General features: G+C 36.2%; 1 protein-coding gene across 1 annotated transcript in view; it reads right to left on the bottom strand.

Moving 5' to 3' along the window:
* The window catches only part of Dnajc1 (DnaJ heat shock protein family (Hsp40) member C1), a 236297-nt gene extending 216338 nt beyond the window's left edge, over positions 1–19959 (bottom strand). The window contains exon 1 of the mRNA XM_026402388.2: positions 19364–19959. Coding sequence (XP_026258173.2) covers positions 19364–19576 — 213 coding nt within the window. The 5' untranslated portion in view covers positions 19577–19959. The remainder of the gene's footprint in view (positions 1–19363) is intronic.
* Positions 19960–21006: the final 1047 nt, after the last annotated feature.

Below are 21006 nucleotides of genomic sequence, written 5' to 3' on the forward strand. Positions count from 1 at the left end.
AATGGGCTTGCCTTGGACCCAGGTCATTTGCAGTGACATTGCATGAATGTTTGAGAAAGGTGACCCTGCTCAAGGACCAGGGTGGATCGGGTTTAGGGCGGTTCCAGGTTTAGGGTGTGGATCCTGCTGGGAATAGGGTGGTTCCAGGTTTAAGGTGGATCCTGCTGGGAATAGGGTGTATCCTGCTGCCTCAGGTGCCCACTCCTTGAGTTCCCGTGGGATTCAGAGGGTATTTTGGGATGCAGAGCCCGGTGGACAGTGCGGATTTTCCCCAGAACGTGCGTGTAGAGTGCCGGTGAGAGTTAAGGAATAAAGAATTGCTGTTTGAATCTACAAGGCTGTGAGTGGCTCGTGATTTTGTGCCCAGCTAGACTGCGGCAAACACTCATGTATATTCTATGTGGAATACATTTTTATTTCTCTTTTGGGGATACCTAGGAGGAATTGCTGGGATATACATTACATTTATTTTAACTTCAACAAAAACTTGCCACACTCTTCCAAAGTGACTGCACCATTTTATACTACCACTACCAGTGTAAAAGGTTCCTTTCTCTTCACATTCAGTGCTTTTACTGTCCATCATGTTAACTACAACCATTCTATTAGGTATGATATTATTCTTTATGGCTTTAATTTGCATTTTTAATACTGCTAATCCCCTTTTTTATATGCTTATTAACCACTTGTATCTTTCTGGCCTAAGAGTCTATTAAATTTTTTTCTTAGATTCTCTTTTAGGTTAAAGTAATTACCTTCTATTTCTAGTTTGTTGAGAGTATTTATCAGAAATAAGGGTTAAATTCTTCCAAATATTTTTTGTGTGTCCAGGATGACCCTTTAGATTTTATTCTTTATTCTATTAATACAGTATGCTATACTGAATTTTAGATGTTAAACCAACATTGCCTTCCTGGGATAAATCTCATTTGATTACAGTGTTTACTCTATTTTATATGTTGTTAAATTCAGTTTGCTAGAAAATTTTTAAAATTAGTTATTTTATTGAGATGGGTTTTGTTATGTTACTCAGGCTAGTCTCAAACTTCTGGGCTCAAGTGATCCTCCTGTCTCACCCTCCCAAGTAGCACGAGTTACAGGCATGTACCATCATTCCCAGCTATTTTGCTAGAAATTTTTACAAGTATACTTGTGAGGGTTACTTGTCTATAGTTTCTCTCCATCTCTATTTCTTTCTCTTTCTCTCTCTCTCTCTCTCTCTCTCTCTCTCTCTCTCTCTCTCTCTCTCTCTCTCCACACCTACAGGGCTAGGGATTAATCTCAGTGGGGCTCTACCGCAAGTCAGATTCATACCCCTTTTTATTTCTTATTTTGAGAGATGGTAATGGCTACATTGCCCAACATAGGCTCAAATTTGTGATACCCCTGCCTTAACCTCCTTAGAAGCTGGGATTAACTGGGAATATAGGCATGTACCACAATGCCAGGCTTAGTTTTCTTATGATATCTCTGTCTGGTATCAGGATAATATTTATTTTATAAAATAAGTTGGGAAGTATTCCCTTCTCTTCTATCTTCTGAAAGCTTGTGAAAGATTATAATAATTTCTTCTTTATATTTTTGATAGCATTCTCCAATAAAGACCAGGCACAATGGTGCATGCCTTTACAGGAGGCTGAGGCAAGAGGATTGCAAGTTAGAAATCAGCCTTAGCAATTTAGCAAGTCCCTGTCTCAAAATAAAAAAGTTGGGGATGTCGCTTAGCGATAAAGCCCCCCTGGGTTCAATACCAAGTACCAAAAAGAAAATGAACAAAAAAAGAAAAAAATTCACCAATGAAGCCATCTGGAAATGGGTTTTTCTTTGTGTAAAGATTTTTAATTACTAATTCAATTTAAGTCTATTTAGATTTTCTATTGAGATAGTTTTGGTAAACAGACTTTGTCCATTTAATCTAAGTTGTCTAATTTATTGGCAACATTTTTTTTGAGGGTTTGGAGACTTTATTATTTCTTTTTAAAATTTGTTCTAATTAGTTATACATGACAGTAGAATGTACTTTAATACATCATACATAAATGGAGTATAATTTCTCATTCTTCTGGTCGTGCCAGAATCACAATGATCATGTAGTCATATATGTACATAGGGTAGTAATGTCTGATTCATTTTACTGTCCTTTCCGTCCCTATACCCCTCCCCTCCCTACACTCCCCTCTATCTAATCGAAAGTAACTCAATTCTTCCCTAGCTCCTGCCACTTATTATGAATTAACATCTGCATACCAGAGAAAACATTTGGACTTTGGTTTTTTGGGGACTGGCTTGTTTCGTTTAGCATGATATTCTCTACCTCCATTTATTTACCAGCAAATGTCATAATTTAATTCTTCTTTAAGGCTGAGTAATATTCCATTGTGCATATATTCCACATTTTCTTTATCCATTCATCTGTTGACGGACACCTATGTTGGTTCCATAGTTCAGCTATTGTGAGTTGAGCTGCTATAAACATTGATATGGCTACATCGCTGTAATATGCTGATTTTAAGTCCTTCGGGTATAAACCAAGGAGTGGGATGACTGGGTCAAATGGTGGTTCTGTTCCAAGTTTTCTGGGGAATCTCCACACTGCTTTCCATAATGGTTGCACCAATCTGCATTCCCACCAGCAATATATGAGTGTACCTTTCTTCCCACATCCTTTCCAACATTTATTGTTAGCAACATTCTTCATAGTATATTTTATTGCCTTCACAAAAATCCTTTTTTTAAAGCTTTCTTTTTTAAAAAAAAATTAGTTGTAGATGGATACAATACCTTTATTTTATTTATTTATATGTGGTGCTGAGGACCAAACCCAGTGCCTCACACATGCTAGGCAAGTGCTCTACCATTGAGCTATAAGCCCAGCCCCTACAATAATCCTGTTAACTGGTGTAGAGTTATCTGTGATACATTCTCTTTCCTTTCTGAAGTTGGTAATTTATGTTTTGTTTTGTTTTCTTGATCAATCTAGCTAAGAGTTTATTAATTTTGTTAGCCTTTCAAAGGGCCAAGTTTTGGTTTCATAGTTTTTTTCTACCATTTTTGTCTTATTTATTGATTCCTGCTCTAATCTTTAATATTCTTTTCTTTTCCTTGCTTTTGTGTTTAATTTGCTCTTTTTCTCTCTAGTGACTGAAGGCAAAAGCCTAGGCTATCCACCCCCGCAAGTCCTAGGGATTGAACCCAGGAGTGGTCTATCACTGGGCTACATTCTCAGCACTTTTTATTTTCTATTTTGAGACAGAGTCTCCCTAAATTGCCTAGGCTGGCCTTGAACATGAAATACTCCTACCTCAGCCTCCCAAATTGCCGGGATTACAAGACATGTGCCATCATACCCAGCTAAAAGCTTATGTTATTGATGTGAAAACTTTCTTCTCATCTAATTAGGTATTTAAAGCTCATGATGTCTTACAGAGGCTTTCAGTCTCTCTCTCTCTCTCATTTTACAAATTGAATAATTCTGCTGGTATAACTTTAAGTCCACTGATTCTTCTTCATATCAAATCCCATCTAGTTAATTTTTCATTTCGGTTCTTATATTTTTTAAGTCTAGAATTTCCATTTGGTTGTTATTTTTTAAATGTCTCTCTCTTAACTGATATTCTCAATTTGGTGAGTCACTGTCATACTTTTCTTTATATATAATTCCTCTGTTTCTTTGAATATAATTATAATAACAAATTTGAAGTTTTTGCCTGCTAAATACAATACCTGAGCCCATCTAATGGCAGTTTCAATTGACTGCTTCTTTTTCCTATGAGTGACACATGTTTGTTCCTGAGTGTGTCATATTTTTTGTTGAAAATCTGATAATTTGATATTGTATTGGAGGTTTTGACTCTCCCTCCTACCTCCTATACATATTAGGGGTTGTTTTTGCCATTTTCTGTTTGTTAAATTTCTTGCTGAGGACTATCCTCTAGAGTCTGCTGAAATCTAGGCTCAGATGTTTTTGGATTTTTCTCCCTTATTTTTATTTTTAAGGCTGGTTTTCTAGATAATGTTCCTATGTCAGCATCAATTGATGATTAACCAAACATTGGTCAGAGGCTGGGCTCAAACACACTGGGTCAATAAGGGTTCTGCTTTTTTACTGATGGATGGGTCTATGAATTAGGGAATTCATTCAAACTTTAGGCATTTTATAAATCTTCCAAGGCTCACAGTTTTCACTGGACCCTCTTGTCTCTTTTCTGCATATGCTCAGTCAGGAATGTATGAGTAGCTAGAACTCTCTCTGTTCCCTCCTGAGTATACATGCATCCTTGTGTATATGAGAAGACTTTCAGATTGTCAGATTATGTTGAAGCTTATTGAGACCTACTATGACTGTCTCATTCTCTGGATCTAAGTTTTCTGAGAAGTCTGCTGGGCTATTGCTTGCCCCCTTTATTTGCCAGCTACACCCAGAGGCTACAGCTATTTTCAATTTCACTTCAAATCTAATCAAGTACTACCCTCCAGCAGTGAAGCTATTGATTCTCACACCTTGCACTACCCTGGCAGAACTACCTCCCAGATAGCGCTGGAAGGAGGGATAGGTGCAGTCCTAGGTTAAAACACCACAAATCTTTTTTTTTTTTTTAATACCTGAGATTCCCTAGTTTTGTCGTTCTTATTTGTTAACACATTTTGTCAATTTGCTGTATGCCTTTGGTCAATTTTCCAAGTCCTGAAATGACTGTTTTTGACAATTTTGTCAAGTTTTATCATTGTTTTGGGGGAGCAGATTTTTTGAGCTCCTTATTTCTTCACTCCAAAAGTTCATACTCCCATATATTTCCCCCATACCCCACTACCCCAATATCCTCTAAACTGTGGTCATCAAATATTGTCAATCAAATACTTTATCAGGAAAAAATTATTAATTTTTATATTTACATCTGAATTTTGTCTACCTATTTATTCGTTAACTTACATAGACTCTATTACTGTACTAATATATGCTATATTAGAAAAGATATATAAAACATAAAAATTTAAAGAATTACTAAACAGAAAGTTTCTTTCTGAACTCACCAGTTACCTTTTGTACCTCTAGACAATATGAATACCTGTTTCCCTACTCAACTCCAGTGTTCTATACCAGGTCTAAGCCAAGGGCATGCCACAGTTTTTCCATCCCTGCAGTAAATCAGTACTATCCAATAGGAAAACAATGCAAGTCTTTACATTTTCTAATAACCACATTTTAAAAAGTAAAAGAAAACAGAAAAAAAATAATTTTAAAAATACATTACATGGGGCTGGGGTTGTGGCTAAGTGGTAGAGCGTTCACCTAGCACGTGCGAAGCCCTGGGCTTGATCCTCAGCACCACATATAAATAAATAAAATAAAGGTATTGTGTCCAAATACAGCTAAAGAAATAAATAATTTTTAAAAAATATATTACATTAGCCAGGCACAGTGGCATACACCTATAATCTCAGTGACACGGGAAGCTGAGGCGGGAAGATCACAAATTCAAGGCCAACCTCAACAACTTACAGAGGCCTGAAGCAACTTAGCAAGATTTTGTTGCAAAATAAAAAATAACAAAAAGGGCTGGGATATGGCTCAGAGGTAATGTTCCTCTGGTTCAAGCACTAGTACCAAAAAGAAAGAAAGAAAGAAAGAAAAGACTATATTACCTTAAACCAATAAATCAAAATATTATCTTTTCAACATGCAATAAACATTAAAAAAAATCAATGAGATAATGTTACACTGTTTTTTTTTTTTTTTCATTTTAAGTCTTCAAACTCCAGTGGCTACTTTTTACAGCACATCTTAATTTATAAGTGAAATTTTTGATGGTTCAAGTGAAATGTAGTCCTTACCCAAACAATAAAATCATGCTTAATGGGAAAATATTATTTACTCCTTCTATTTTTCAAATTTAATTTTACATTAATTACAAATTAAATACAGGGTAAAATTCATATTCTCAGTCTAACTAGTCATATTTCAAGTGCTCTATAACCAGATGTGGTTAGTGGCTACAGTACTAGACAGCACAACTCTAACCTGAAAGCACCGTGAGGATTTAAAGGGTATAAATTCTACAGTGTGGTTGGTTGTCCAGTAGTATCTGCAATGTTGAATTAAAGAGATATAGTAGATATAAAAGGATTCAGATGAATAATGCAAAGATTCAAAGCACCAAACTATGGTCTCAACCTCAAGACTTATTAGTTGGCTTTCTTGGCCAGTATGCCATGGTATTTATTAACCAGAATGTATAATTACACCCATAGCTTATTATAAGTGCATTTACAATCACTTTTATTTACTAGAGACCATGACTCTACTTCATTTTACCAAGACTCACATTTGAAATTACAATGAAATAGTTTGTGATTCATTGGAATAATTATTAAAATTTTTGGAATATTTTTAAACTAACAAAATAAACAAATGGTACTAACCATGAGTTAAACTGTGAAATGAGCTTTTTCATCTAAGATTATTTGTTTTATTATTTTAACACTTATAATTTTCAGTAAATTATAAATAAAAAGTAACATAAAAACGTATCAGAAACATGAAAACGTGTTAGTTTATCTGATTGTGATTTAATTGCATAACATTCTTGTTTCCAAAGTAATATAATTTACATGTCAGTAATATTAACAGAACTCTAAATGAAATATTCACTCCTAAAGAAAATTCCACCAACCCCACAAATGAAACTGTTCTCCTTAGTTCATGTTTCTATTTCCTGTGCATACACATAATTCCTATGAAATTATAATAAAATGTGAACATAACTTAATACCTAGCTTTTTTCATTTATAAGTATTTTCCATGTTGCTATGTCATTTTCACATATTTTATTAATAATTATATCACATTCAAGAATGTCATAATTTACTCACATATTCTACAATAACTTGATTATTCCCAGTTTTCAAAGATGTTATAGGGCTATCCTCTGTGCATCTCCAATAATAAGATCACTCTAAGATAATAGATTTACTTGTTATTATATTTAAAAAACTCTGGGAACTGATTATTTAAAATGTTACTTGCCAGTCTTGGATAGTCTGGTAACAATACTAGAAAGGGACAGGAAAGGAACAATACTTTGTAGTGCCTAAGTAATAGATTCTTATATTGTTATAATAGACTTGATTATACTTCTGAATGATAAGTGGTAAAGGTTTTTAGATAATAGAAAACTCAACATTAAAAATAATAATTATTATAAAAGACTTGTATCTTTCCCAAATATTCCAATATCAAAGCAGCACTGAAAGAATACCAAACCCCACTCCAAATATGCACCAACACTAAAATTTAAAGAGAGAAAAATTATAAAATATACACATGATTTTAAAAAAAAATGTTAAGTATCTCTGTAGACAAAAACAAATGGGCTGGGGTTGTGGCTCAGTGGTGGAATGCTTGCCTGGCACATGTGAGGCACTGGGTTCAATCCTCAGCACCACATTATAGGCCTACTTGGCTCCCTCCATACAAACAGGCAGAAGAAACCAGAATTTTGATCCTGGGATCAGAGTTAGATTTGATGTTTGAAACTAGGGATTGCAATGGAATCCTACCACCTGCGGGGGGGCAGGGGGGGGGGAATGTTTAAAGTGAGAAAATCACTAAAGCTACAATTTATAAAAGATTATATATCTGAGATGTTAAAGAGGCAATGGTTTTAGTCCCGCAGCTGAGACCAGGCCAAGAAGCTTGCAGGCTTGGTATCTGGATCTGCAATGGCCTCAATATAACCTCAGGAGGGAGCCCTAAGCTGCCTATATACAACCTAGTTCTTGTCTAGGTGGCTCGTCGAAAAGAAGTAAAAGCAACTATAAACACTAGGAAGAGGTAAACAGGAAAGAGAAACTCCCTCTCAAGATGAATTTGAAAATTAAAATTCTACCTACAGAAATATATTTAAATTATCAAAGAAATTATTTACTGCAAAGTTTAACCTATGTGTAATTCTTCACAACAATCCTGAATTATAAATATTTTTATACCACGATAATAGGTTTGAAACAAAAACACAAAACACAACCTACACAACTGTATCTACGGTTTCTGATTTAAAAATTTATAACAACTTCTGGGAACATTTCTAATTAAGTTAATTTTGTGGTTCATGTTATCAAAAAATGCATACCCCCAATCATCTTATTTTCCCATCTTCTGGAAATTTCCTATAATTGTTGTTTTTGATGAGCCCCTGGAATTATTTATAGAAACTTCAAACCATTTTCAATGTAGTTTAAAGACAACTCTAAACCATGCTCAATGTAGTTTCAAGACAATTCTAACGATTATGGCTGAAGTCTTCTCTAGAAGAGACTTGGTACACATTTAAAAATGATGTAAAAAAGTATTACATTAATTAGTATCAGATTACCTGTATTATCATGTTTTAGCAACCCTACTGTGTGGAGAGAATCAACAATTATTTCCCTTGTGAATCTATTTTAAGGCATTACAGATCAATAATTTGAAGGAATACATATTCAAAGATACCCCCCAAAAAGATGTTGAATGATTATTGAAAATACATAAGAAGAATGATTTTGGCTTTAAATAAGAAAAAAATTTCCAGAGTACTACTATTATACAAAAATTTAATAAGTTGTTTAATAATTCCTTTGTTAGCCATAATCAAGCTGGCTGGATGACCATCTGATGGGAATGCTACAGAAGAAATTCCTTGGTGAGGAAGCAGATATTGGTGAGATCTTCTCCAACTTCAGGACTCAATTATTGGTTGTTCTTTAATTTTTGTTTTGTTGTTATTTTTCCCTCAACATGGAATTTTTAACATCTTGGACTCCCATGCAATTTGTTTCATGTGTCAGATCATTTAAAATAACAGTAGTTATGTAGGTTTAAGGACTGTCAACGTTAAGATTGACTTCTTCAGCTGCTTTTGATATTATAAAAGGCAAAGTCAAAAGATTGGTAATTAATAATTCAGTCCAAAAGAAAATAGTATTCATTAGGAGCTATAAAGAGGTGGCAAAGCCAGATAGTAAAACTGGATGACTTTGGAATTTCTGATTGGTATTACAAAGAGGCAAAAGACTGGCACAAAAATAGAACTGCATCTGGAAATCTCTTTCTAGTTACTTGATTATATATAATGTGAAATAATCAAAACAGATGACAGCAGAGAATACAATAAATATTTAATAGTTATCAGACTGTATAAGTTTGAGAACAAATAGAGAGAACAGGCAAATCCAAAGTTAAAATGAAAAGTAGGAACACAGGTGATTTCTTGGTCAAAGCATAATTAAAGATTTAATATATTAAATTAATACATATAATACAGAATTATAAAATATATCAGGTGAGTCAGCAAAGTCAAATGACCAACTTGAATTAAACTGATTACTTGAAACCACTCATAACTGAGAACCTATGCATGGAAGTTCATTGTTCCTACAAGAACAGCATGACCTTTATACAAATAGCCTTTACAGAGCAAAAAAAAGGAGGCACAAGGGTTGGGGCTATGGCTCAGCAGTACAGCGGTCACCTAGCACATGCGAGGCCCTGGGTTCGATCATCAGAACCATATAAAAATAAATAAAGATATTATGTCTAACTACAACTAAAAAATAAATATTAAAAAAGCATGGGGCTGGGGATGTGGCTCAAGTGGTAGCGCGCTCGCCTGGCGTTCGTGCCGCCCGGGTTCGATCCTCAGCACCACATACCAACAAAGATGTTGTGTCTGCCGAGAACTAAAAAATAAATATTAAAATAAATAAATAAATAAATAAAAAATAAAAAAATAAAAAAGCATGGACAAAATATACAGATAACTAACTAGGAAAATGATGTCTAGCACAATTGGAACCACCTCAAAAACAAAATAATAAAAACTACACTGGATTAAAATACAAAAATATATAAAAACTACAAAATATGTCCCTGACAAAACAGAAGCCATAATCAGTGATTTTACCCCAAAATACTTCACTACAGCTACAAAATACAGAAATGTTTATTCTCTAATGCTTTATTATTCAATGAGTGCCATCCAATGTCCAATAACCATATCTGAGTACTGAAAATGTGTTAGAACAGAGAAAACAATTTTTTAATTTTAATTAATTTATATATGCATTTTAAAACTGATGTTCAATTCAGTTCAAACTTTTATGTATTTTTGGAATATATGGGTATATGAGTCTACTTGTTAACAGAACATCTTATGAAATCACACTAAAGTATTTTCAATAAAATTTAGCATCTAAAATTAGGTGTGTGAAAATATAAATGTAAAATACACATCAGATTTTTGAGGACTTAGTACAAAAAACTAAAATGTGAAATATCTCATTAGTAATGTGTATTTGTGTGTGGGTGTTGGTATGTGTATGTTGCTAGAGATCACATCCAGGGCCTCAAGCTTACTAGGCAAGCACTTTACCACTGAGCTATATCTCCAGCCCCTCAACTTTCATAAATGGGAATACATGTTGAAACGATATTTGTAATACTGGGTTACATAAAATACATTCTTAAGATTAATTTTACCTGGTTCTTTCTTATGTCTTTAAATATGATTTCCAGAAAATCTAAAATTACATCTGTAGCTTGTTATCTACCACAGAGTACTTCTTTAAGGGATAAGTGATCGGAAAAAATCTGCAATCTGTCAAAAATCTGAAATAGTTGTTGGTCAAGATTGAGTGAGTGAGGGGCTGGGGATGTGGCTCAAGCGGTAGCGCGCTCGCCTGGCATGCGTGCGGCCCGGGTTCGATCCTCAGCACCACATACAAACAAAGATGTTGTGTCCGCCGAAAACTAAAAAAAAAAAAAAAAAAAAAAAAAAAAGATTGAGTGAGTGAAAATTTTTTTTTATTTATTTAGATATCAGGGATTGAACCCGGGGGTGCTTTACCACTCACCTATAACCACAGTGCTTTTTTTTAATTATTATTTTGAGACAGGGTCCTGCTAAGCTGCTGAGGCCATCATTGAACTTTTGATCCTCCTGGCTCAGCCTACCAAGTCTCTGAGATTACAGGTGAGTCCATTGAATCCTACCATACGGGGCTGGTAAGTGAAATATTTTATATTGCCTAGTATAACAAAATATTACTTTAGGCTACCAAGAACTTACACATTTACATATTCCAAAAGCCATCTCTTTCTTCTTCTTACAGACAATGGTTACGAACCATTAAAGTACAATCCTATTGGTTCCAGGACCCTCACAGACACCCTAACCCGTAAATGCTCTAGTCTCTTTCATAAAATGGAACAGTAGTTGCATATAACAGCATACATCCTCCCATATACCTTAAATCATCTCTAAATTACTTGTGATACCTAGTAAAATGGGAATGCTATGTAAATAGTAGCTACATTGTATTGTTTAGGGAATAATGACAAGAAAAAATGTGCACATGCTTAGTACAGATGCCATTTTTTCTCCAAAATATTTTTCATTCATAGTTGGTATAGAACTGTGGATGCTGAGGGCTGACTGTATTCCTCTGACTTATTGAAAACTGCAGAAATGTGTAATCATCATCATTCTGCCATGTAAAGCATGTAATCAAGTAACCAACAAATGCTTATTCCTCAAAAACTTTGATTCCTTCTCTAGCTTGATTCTCTAGCTCAAAGGCTAAAAAATGCTTTAGCTTTATAAGAGCCAAATAAGGGTATTCAGTTTATTTAAAATGTTGATAAAGACTAAATTTATACAATTTTTTATGTTTTTCATATACATATACATTTATATATATATATATTTATTTATTTATATATATATATATATATTTATAAATTTACATACATATTTTCCCCAGGAATAAAATATCAGAACTTCATGCCTTAGTATTTCCCAACCTCTTTCACACCATGGCATTTTACAGAAAAAAAAAAAATGTATTTGCAAGATACACTGGAGTGAACCATTAAGGATGCCCAAGGGAGAACATCACTATGTCAGCATGTAGTACATTAATTGTGAAGTTCAGTGTTAAAGTTTCCTCCTATATACTAGAAGAAATCTTTAACCCATATTTTATTTTCTTCTGTCTCATATTTTATTCTTATTTATGCCTACAGTTGTGAAAATACAACCCCTCAACGTTTTTAATGGCAATATCCAAAGAAGGCCACAAGATGGAGATATTACCCTATTACCTTCTATATTTATATTTGTGCATTTTTTTTCTGTATTTTTTTCCTAAAGGTCATTTACTCCAATACATATTATTACCCTATAAGGCATTAGAGTTACTTCATGATTATCACTCAAAGTTTCTCTAGGACTATTCTAAGAACAATACTCAAGCTAGCTTATGAATCTTACACAATTTATATGCAAATCTCTTTAACAATATAAAGTACATTTATTTGAGCTTGTTAACCTAATTTAATCACCAGTTTGGTGCCAGATAACATTAACTATATTCCCAAATCAAATCCAATGTGCAAACTTACTACAATAAAGATAATATGAAGAATATGCTGCAATATGTTGTTCTGAAGGCAATTCAAAACAACAAATTTTAGTGATGTTTTCAAAGATGGCAACATCGTTGAAAATTGTAAAGCTTTTCACAGTAGCTACTTTCTTTTCCTCTTTTTCTTTCTTTCTTTCTTTTTTTTTTTTTTTTTTTTTTTTTTAGTTTGGTACTGGGTATTGAACCCAGGGGTGCTTTGCCACTGAGCTACAACCTCAGTCTTTTATTTTGAACCGGGTTCTCACTAAATTGCTGAGGCTGGCCTTGAACTTGTGATCCTCCTGCACAGCCTTATGGAGTGTACCACTGTGCCTGGTTGATGCTGACATTTTTCCAAAATACTCTGCACGTCCTGTGGATACCATCTTTGTTTCCTTGATGCTGTTCTTGTGAGGTGTTCAATTTCCAGTGCTAAGATCTACCTCAGGGGAAGTTGATTTGTCCACACAAGGTGCAGTTTCCAAAGCTGTCTACTGAGAATCTGAGACATGTGAATGGAATTGAGCTTTAAGTAACCAAAGTAGAAGTTCTCAAACAACTTTAAAATGTTTTAGTTATCAAATGATTCTCTTTCCTTGAAGATATGTTTGCCACCCACTGTGTAGGGATTGTATCTGATTTGCATTGGGGTCTTTCTCGAATAGTGTATTAATGACTGCAGCATCATAATAACTACTTTTGAGATCAATCTAAATTAAGTCTTAAATACTTTAAGAGGTACAATGCAAAAATCACATGTCAAGGGGCTGGGGTTGTGGCTCAGTGGTAGTGCACTTGCCTAGCATGCATGAGGCACTGGGTTTGATTCTGAGCACCACATACACTTAAATAAAATAAAGGTCCATCAACAACTAAAAAATATTTTAAAAATCACATATCAATTCTGTATAACTACTATAAAACTGTACAACATGGCAATTATTTTAACTTTATCAGTATCTAAATTAGTATGTTTTCCTTAAACCAAGGAAGTTTATTTCCTACTGCAGATAAAAGATCCATACAAAAAGATGTAGTTAACTACAAGTAAAATCAAAATTTCAGTTTTTCTACATTATATATACATTAACTTCCACAAATCAAATTTAATCACCAAACTACTGACTCAAAACACTTTTTAAAGTCAGAAAAGAACCTAAATATTAATTTTATGTGTTACTAAAAATGCAGTAATTGAAAATAACTGCTGGGCTGGGGATGTGGCTCAAGTGGTAGCGCGCTCACCTGGCATGCATGCGGCCCGGGTTCGATCCTCAGCACCACATACAAACAAAGATGTTGTGTCCGCCGAAAACTAAAAAATAAATATTAAAATTCTCTCTCTCTCTCTGTCTCTCTCTCTCTTAAAAAAAAGAAATAAAAAAAGAAAATAACTGCTGATAAGATTTGCTATTTTGAAAAAAATTCCCAAAGTCAAACGTTTCTTGGTAATATATAAATTCAATTGATTAATGAATACGTCCTCAAAAATGATATATTTTAATGGATGAATAAAGTACTTAAGGATTTGCTAGAAATAAGAAGTTTCTATCTTCCTAAGTAGGCATGCATATACACCTTAAGATTTCTCTATGGATTTCCCCTGCAAATGACAACACGGTTTGTTTGTTTAGTACTGAGTATGGAACCAGGGGTGCTTAATCACTAAGCCACATCCACAGCCCTTTTTTATTTTGGAATAGGGTCTTGCTAAGTTACTTGTGAATTCACAAAATTGCTGAGGCTGTCTTTGAACTTGCAATCCTCCTGCTTCAGTCTCCCAAGCCACTGGGATAATAGGCATTCCTTCATTTTTAAATACGGTTCACTATATATGCCACAGTATATACAAGTCTCAGGTAATTTTTCAAAATTCTTGTGCCTTTTACAACTTTAAATTATATGTATTCCAAAATTTGTTTAAGAAAATTACTCCTTTTCAGAATTCTAATTATTGTGCTCAGTGGCATTTTAATACTACTTCTTTCCCACTTTAATTCTGCTGCTTATACTATGACATGTCTTTATTTAATCCGTGATTTTAAACACTTAGCTTTAAAATTAAACAACTCAAATTCTATTAGCTGACTGTGTAGATGCACATAGCTAATGTCTACTACCTTACTAGCAATAAAACTGGCATCCATCTAATGATGAAGCATATTCTTTTATATACATATTTTCTCTAGCCCGGAATGTGGAAGGAGACCTGCCCTTGCTTTTGCAATATATCTGATTATGTATGAAAGTACAGATGCTAGATGATGGTAATCAGAAACAATAAGTGAATGAATCCTAGCCTCACTGAATTTGTTATTAAATAAGATGGGGAATGAAACAAATTCTACCTTGAATTTCTAAGTAAGTCCTAATTGTACTAAAAAAAAAAGTAAATATAAATAATATCCCAAAACTCAAATATTTAGCTCTTAAAATACTATAAGATATTTTAAAACATAGTATAAGACCAATATTAATCACAATTAAGTTTTTTGATGAAAATAAAGGTTTTTGAAGATTTATGTGACTGTAACTTCATGACAGTATATCCTATGTGCCTAACTATGAAGTAAATAATTATCTGTTGCAAAAATGAGGCAACTAACTTGCCCAAGGTCATAAAGCCAGCAGGTGGCCTGCTCCAAGTTCTAGAAACCATTAGTTATTCAAATTATAGAGCTTTGAGAGTGAATGAGAACACTAAAACCTGGTGGATTAAGGGATTAAAAGAAGACACCGTGGTTATTCACTACTGTCCAATTTTCTACATTAATTATCTCCAATTCTTCCTCTTCATTCTCTCCTGAACCCAATCTAACCAGATTACTGATCTCACTAATTTACTGAAATAGCTCTTTGCTGAGGAAGCCAAAGACCTCCACACTGTTAAATCCAATTAATTGTTAGAATCATCTTAATTTTAACCAGCTAATCAGTTGGCATACTGTCTCCACTTGATTTGAAAGACAGCACCTTCCTTGGTTTGCCTTCTGTCTCACTAGTTGCTCCTTCCCATCTTCTTTGCTGGTCCCTCTGATTGACCTGACAACATTTGGATCCCCAAAGCTTAGTTCCCAGACCTCCTCTCTTTTACATTCATTCTCTTGTGTGAACTCATCCAGTTATATGGTTTCCAATTATCTTCTAAGTAATTAATAGTTCTGGCCCAAATTATTATGGTTTGGATGTAAGATGTCTCCCAAAAGCTCGTATGTGAGACAACTGCAAGAAGGTTCAGAGGAAAAATTATTGGGTTGTGAGAGTCTTAACTCAATCAATGAATTAATCCCCTGATAGGGATTAACTAAGTGGTAACCAAAGTGGTAGGGTGTGCATGAAGGAGTTGGGAATTAGGGCATGACTTTGGTGTATATATTTGTAACTGGAGAGTGGAGTCTCTCTCTGCTTCCCTCACCACACTGTCCCACAAGGATGTTCAGCTTCACCTGAAGCTATGAGGAATAGAGCCTGCTGTCTATGGTTTAAGACCTCTAAAACCATGAGCCCTCAAATAAACCTTTTTTCGTCTACAGTTGTTTAGTCACAGAAAAAAAAAAACTGACTAAAACATAAACTTTCATGCTTGAACTCCAGACCTAAAAAACCAAATAGTCATATGCCATCTCCACTTCAATGCTTAATAAACACTATAAATTTGGCGTGTTCAAACCCCAAATTCCTGATTTTCCCTCAACTAGATTCCTATTCCATACTTCCCCAACTCAATAAATGGCAACTATGGCAACTGCATCCTTCAGGTTATTGAAGCCAAAATCTTAGAACTGACTTCAATTGTGTTCTCTCTCTCTCTCTCTCTCTCTCTCTCTCTCTCTCTCTCTCTCTCTCTCTCACACACACACACACACACCCCACTTTCAAACCATCAGGAAAATTCTGTCACTTCTATGTTCACATTAAATCCAGAATCTGACCACTTGCACCACCCACGTCTATTCTACATTCTCTACCACAATTATTCATCCAAGTAATTGGCACCTTATAGACTATCTTTAACACAATAAAGTGCTCATTTTGAAATTTAACTCAACTCACATATCTCTTCTTTTCAATGCCACCCCTCTCAACTGGGCCCACAACTTACTTATAAGTAAAAGCCAAAATCTTTATAGTGGCCTGTAAGGCCCTACATGATCTTCTTCTACCACTTATGACTCTGATCTCATCTCCTCTTATTGTTCTCCTCCATCACTCTGCTCCAGCCACAATGGCTGCCTTGCTGTTCCTAAAACACCAAGCAACTCTTGCCTCAAGGTCTTTGCATTTGTCTCTGCTCTTCCTTGAAGAGCATGCTATGTTCTGAATAGCTGAATCCCTCCAAAATTCCTATGTTGAAACCTAACTTCCAATATATTATGAAGTGGCATTTGAGAGGTGATTAGGCCATAAGGTTGGAGCCGTTATGCATGGGATTAGAGGACTTATAAAAGAAGTCCTAAAGAACTGCCTCACGTCTTAGTGATGTAAGGGCACAATAAGAAGGTGCCATCTATAAACCAGAAGGCGTTCATCAGACATAGAATCTGCCAGCACCTTGATCTTCCACTTCCCAGCCTCCAGAACTATGAGAAATGTCTGTTTTTGAAAGCTAAACAATTATGGTACTTTGTTATAAAAGCCCCCCAAAACTAGACTTACCTTCTCTGACCATATACTTATGTTTACCTGTTTTCCTTCTTACTAAGTTTTTTCCTAAGTTTCATGAGGTCAAGAGTATTGCTTTATATAAAGGACTACTCTTAGTGTTTAAAAATTCAGCAGACACCAAATAAATCTCTGTTGAATGAATAATAACAAAACTGGTAAGTGCACAGAATCAAGTCTCCACTTTGAGTATTCTATCTACTTTGTCCTGTTCCCAAATGTCTGTGTAGTTACCAAGAGACCTCTTAGCTAAGGCTTGAAAGTTATACATTAAAGACCTCAAACAGGCTGCATTTGTCTCTACCAAATATTTGGTCTCTGAAAGATTTCCAAGAAAAGTTAAGATTCAAATAAGGAACTTGTTCCAATCCATTTCTCTGATTAAAAGTTTCTTCTCACTTTCTGTCCAATTTCAATATAGTAGGAGAGAGAAACACAAATTAAAATAATTTTCTAAATTATTCTTTTCAATTCTACCTCGACAAAGAATCTTTTCCATTATCAATGCTTCTTTACTTCCCCATGTTTGCTCATACATTGAAGTGCTCTGGTTGTTCACACTGCTGAAGTAACTGAAAATTAAGCTTCATGAAATTATAAATGAAAACTATGAGAGTGCACATGCAATGCTGGATTACACAATTGGAAATTTTAAGCCCCTACTTCTAAAATTTTGTATACCTTAATCTCCAAGAATAACTGTAAAGCATCTTCAAGATTTTTTAAAATTAGGTTATGTATAAGCTACAGAATTTACCAATTAATTCTAAATAATTATTCTCTATATTAAAGGACTTCTCAAAAATTAGTCTTCAAACTTAGCTTAACTTGGGCTGGGGGTGTGGCTCAAGCGGTAGCCCACTCGCCTGGCATGTGTGCAGCCCGGGTTCGATCCTCAGCACCACATACAAAGATGTTGTGTCCGCCAAAAACTAAAAAATAAATATTAAAATTCTCTCTCTCTCTCTCTCTCAAAAAAAAAAAAACTTAGCTTAACTAATTATTATTACACATATTGCATCGTCATTTACTTTGAAATGACAAATATTTTGGAGCAGGAAATGGCACCAGATGACACTTCATAGTATTACAAAATTATTTGCAGATTAGAATTTTAAGAGTAAAATACTTTTGTTCTTTATAATTCTCAAAAATAAAAATTGTTAAACTCATGGTGCCATGACAACCTAGCAATTTTAGATTCAATGATGAAAATGCAATGCTGGAAAATTAAATTTCCACTTAATTGATTTAAATGAAAAATTAAATTTCCATTTAAAAGTTCAACAGTTCACCCAAACTTTTAGTAATCTAGGGGGGAATGTGCATTTCATCTAGTTAGTTAAATTCATCTTGAATGACAACTGTTGGTAAATTTCCTTTTTTCCCCCTGCTCGCATAACTATTTAAAGCATTGTATAAAGGACTAAAATGAGATTGTGTGAAATTCTTTCACTCTCCACAATTCTGAAGTCAGTGAAAAGTCATCTTTTTCTTGGCACAAAGTTTCATGTAGACTGAATAATTACCTTCACTCTTCCACCCTAGATGGTAGAAATAAAGGGCAACAAACGGATTTCACAAGTTAACGTTTCAAGCTAAACGAAAGGAAACCAAAGGAAAGACAAAGTAACAGATTCTGCGATAATAGCTGAGCATCTCTTCCAGCAGCACCCCAAGTAATCTACTGCCTTGAAAGTTTCATGGCTTCTCCTGTGAGTCCCAGGACCAACCTGGTGAAGGCTTCAATTCCTCCAGATTTCTAAACTGTGATAGGAACCCCTATCCAACAGGCTGAAAAGATTACAAAGTACAGTGCAAAACAAACACTTCTGCTATACAAACACTGGTCAAAATGCGAGCCTATGTTTCCCAGAAAGGAAGAGGAAAGGAGGCAGATGAAATAAGAATAAAAACCTCTACCCGCACTACTTTTCCTTCTTCCTCCTGTACAGTGGGAATGGGGACGGGGGAGAGGATCCTGCCCAGAATGCCAGAGCAAAGAGGAGGTATCACCACCGTCCAGCCTGTCACTGAGACCGGAACTTGAGAAGTTGGAACAAGGGTGAAAAACTGGAAAAGTGAACGAAACCCTTGCCACGCTACAGTTCCGAGGAGACGCCGGTGAATTGGGCTGAGGATGGCAGCAGAGCCGGGAGTGAGCACATCCAGTCCCCGGTATCCGGCTCCCTCGGAGGAACAGGATCAGAGTCCGCCTCCGCGCGCCTGTCCGCCCGGACCCGCGCGCTTTCGCTCTTACCTGCTGCACCCCGAGGAACTGGTAGAAGTTGAGCTGCACCTCCTCCACCAAGTCAAACAACTCTAGGTCGCCGCTCTCCCAGCCGCGCGCCGGCACCGCGGCCGCCAGCAGCAGCAGCGGCAGCAGCAGTGGGCACCGCGGCAGCGGGGTCGAGAACCGCACGAGCCTGCGGCGCTGAGGAACCCGCGCCAGCCCGGAGCTGGGAGCAGACATCGCTCGGGGCTCGGAAAGGTCACCCGCCACGCAGTGCTGTCGGCCGAGACCCAAGACGTGGCGGGCAGCGCCGGCTGTGGGAGCTGTGCCTGTCAGTCAGAAGAGCGGGCAGCCTCTCGAGAGTCACCAGCCAGGCGGCCGGTGCCAGCTGGAGCACAGGAACGGTGGGAGCGGACGACCGGACCCGCGGGTGCGCGGGCGGGGCCGCAGCCGGCTCTCCCTTCCGGGGACCCTCACCCACAGGCCTACAAACAGCTGGAGAGCCAGCGCCTGGGCGCTGAGGTTTCAGAGGGGGAGAGGCTTCCCCTCGCCTCAGCCTATCGCAGGCCTCGCTTCCGGTGACATCACGTTTCCTAGCAACTGCGGAGAGGGGCGGGGCCGGAAGTAAGGACGCTAAGCGCCCCAGATCTAGGCCTCCCGGAGAGTTGTCTCTGGCGCTTGCGCTCAGCTAGGAAGTGTAAAGTGTGTTTACACAGGTCTTTTAAAAGATTGGACAGTTAAACATCACGCATCCACCAGGAAGATCCCACCTGTAGGTTTCCGTTTTGCCCTCCCCTATTGAACACTAAAAGCATAAAGAAGCCTGAATATCGATTGTAGCTTTTATTCCATACAGCACAGGTAGGAGGAATTGAACCAATACCTAAAACAGGAGACAAACGTAGTGAGTAGTCTACAGTTTTTTTGTTGTTGTTTCATCTCCAGTCTTGTCTTTTTTTTTTTTTTTTTTTTTTTTGAGACAAGTCTCATTGACTTGCTTAGAGCCTCACTAAGCTGCTGAGGTAGCTTCCAACCTGCCATCCTCCTGCCTCAGCCTTCACAGCTGCTAGGATCACAGATGTGCGCCAAGACACCAGTTTTAGGGTATCTTTTTGAGAGAAGAAACAGAAAAGGAATCCTAACCAAGACAAAAAGTATAGCTCAAATTATGAATTAAGATTTACCAGCATAACACCATAAAATAGGCAATTGGGAGAATTCACAATGGTGACTCAATCATAGTCTCAGAAGTGTAGTTTATCCACTTTGGAGTTCTTTTCTTGATTGAGAAAAGAAAGACATCTAGGGCTAAAAACCTATTTTTTTCTTTTTTTCCGTAACAATGTCTCACCTTCTGGTCTTGTGTTGTTTCTGTTCAGTGCCTTTTAAATATTTTTCCTCCACCACTATTGTTCTCTTATGTAAACTTTATTTCATTTTACCTTTCTCACATTTCTCCTCTCTCATTTCCTACTGTTATTGAAAAAGTAAGTGCAAACAAACAAACAAAAAGCTTGCCTAAGTTGAAGTGCTTGAGTTAGATAAATTTGGTCCCTTGCTTTTTCACTTCTTGGATCTGGCCTTTTAAATCTAGCACAACAGGGTTATTGTTGTTATAGTTGTTGTTGTTGTTATTATTATTATTATTATTATTAGGTATTGGGGATTGA

This window comes from Urocitellus parryii, chromosome 9 (genome assembly GCF_045843805.1).
Source record: "Urocitellus parryii isolate mUroPar1 chromosome 9, mUroPar1.hap1, whole genome shotgun sequence".
Lineage (NCBI taxonomy): Eukaryota > Metazoa > Chordata > Mammalia > Rodentia > Sciuridae > Urocitellus > Urocitellus parryii.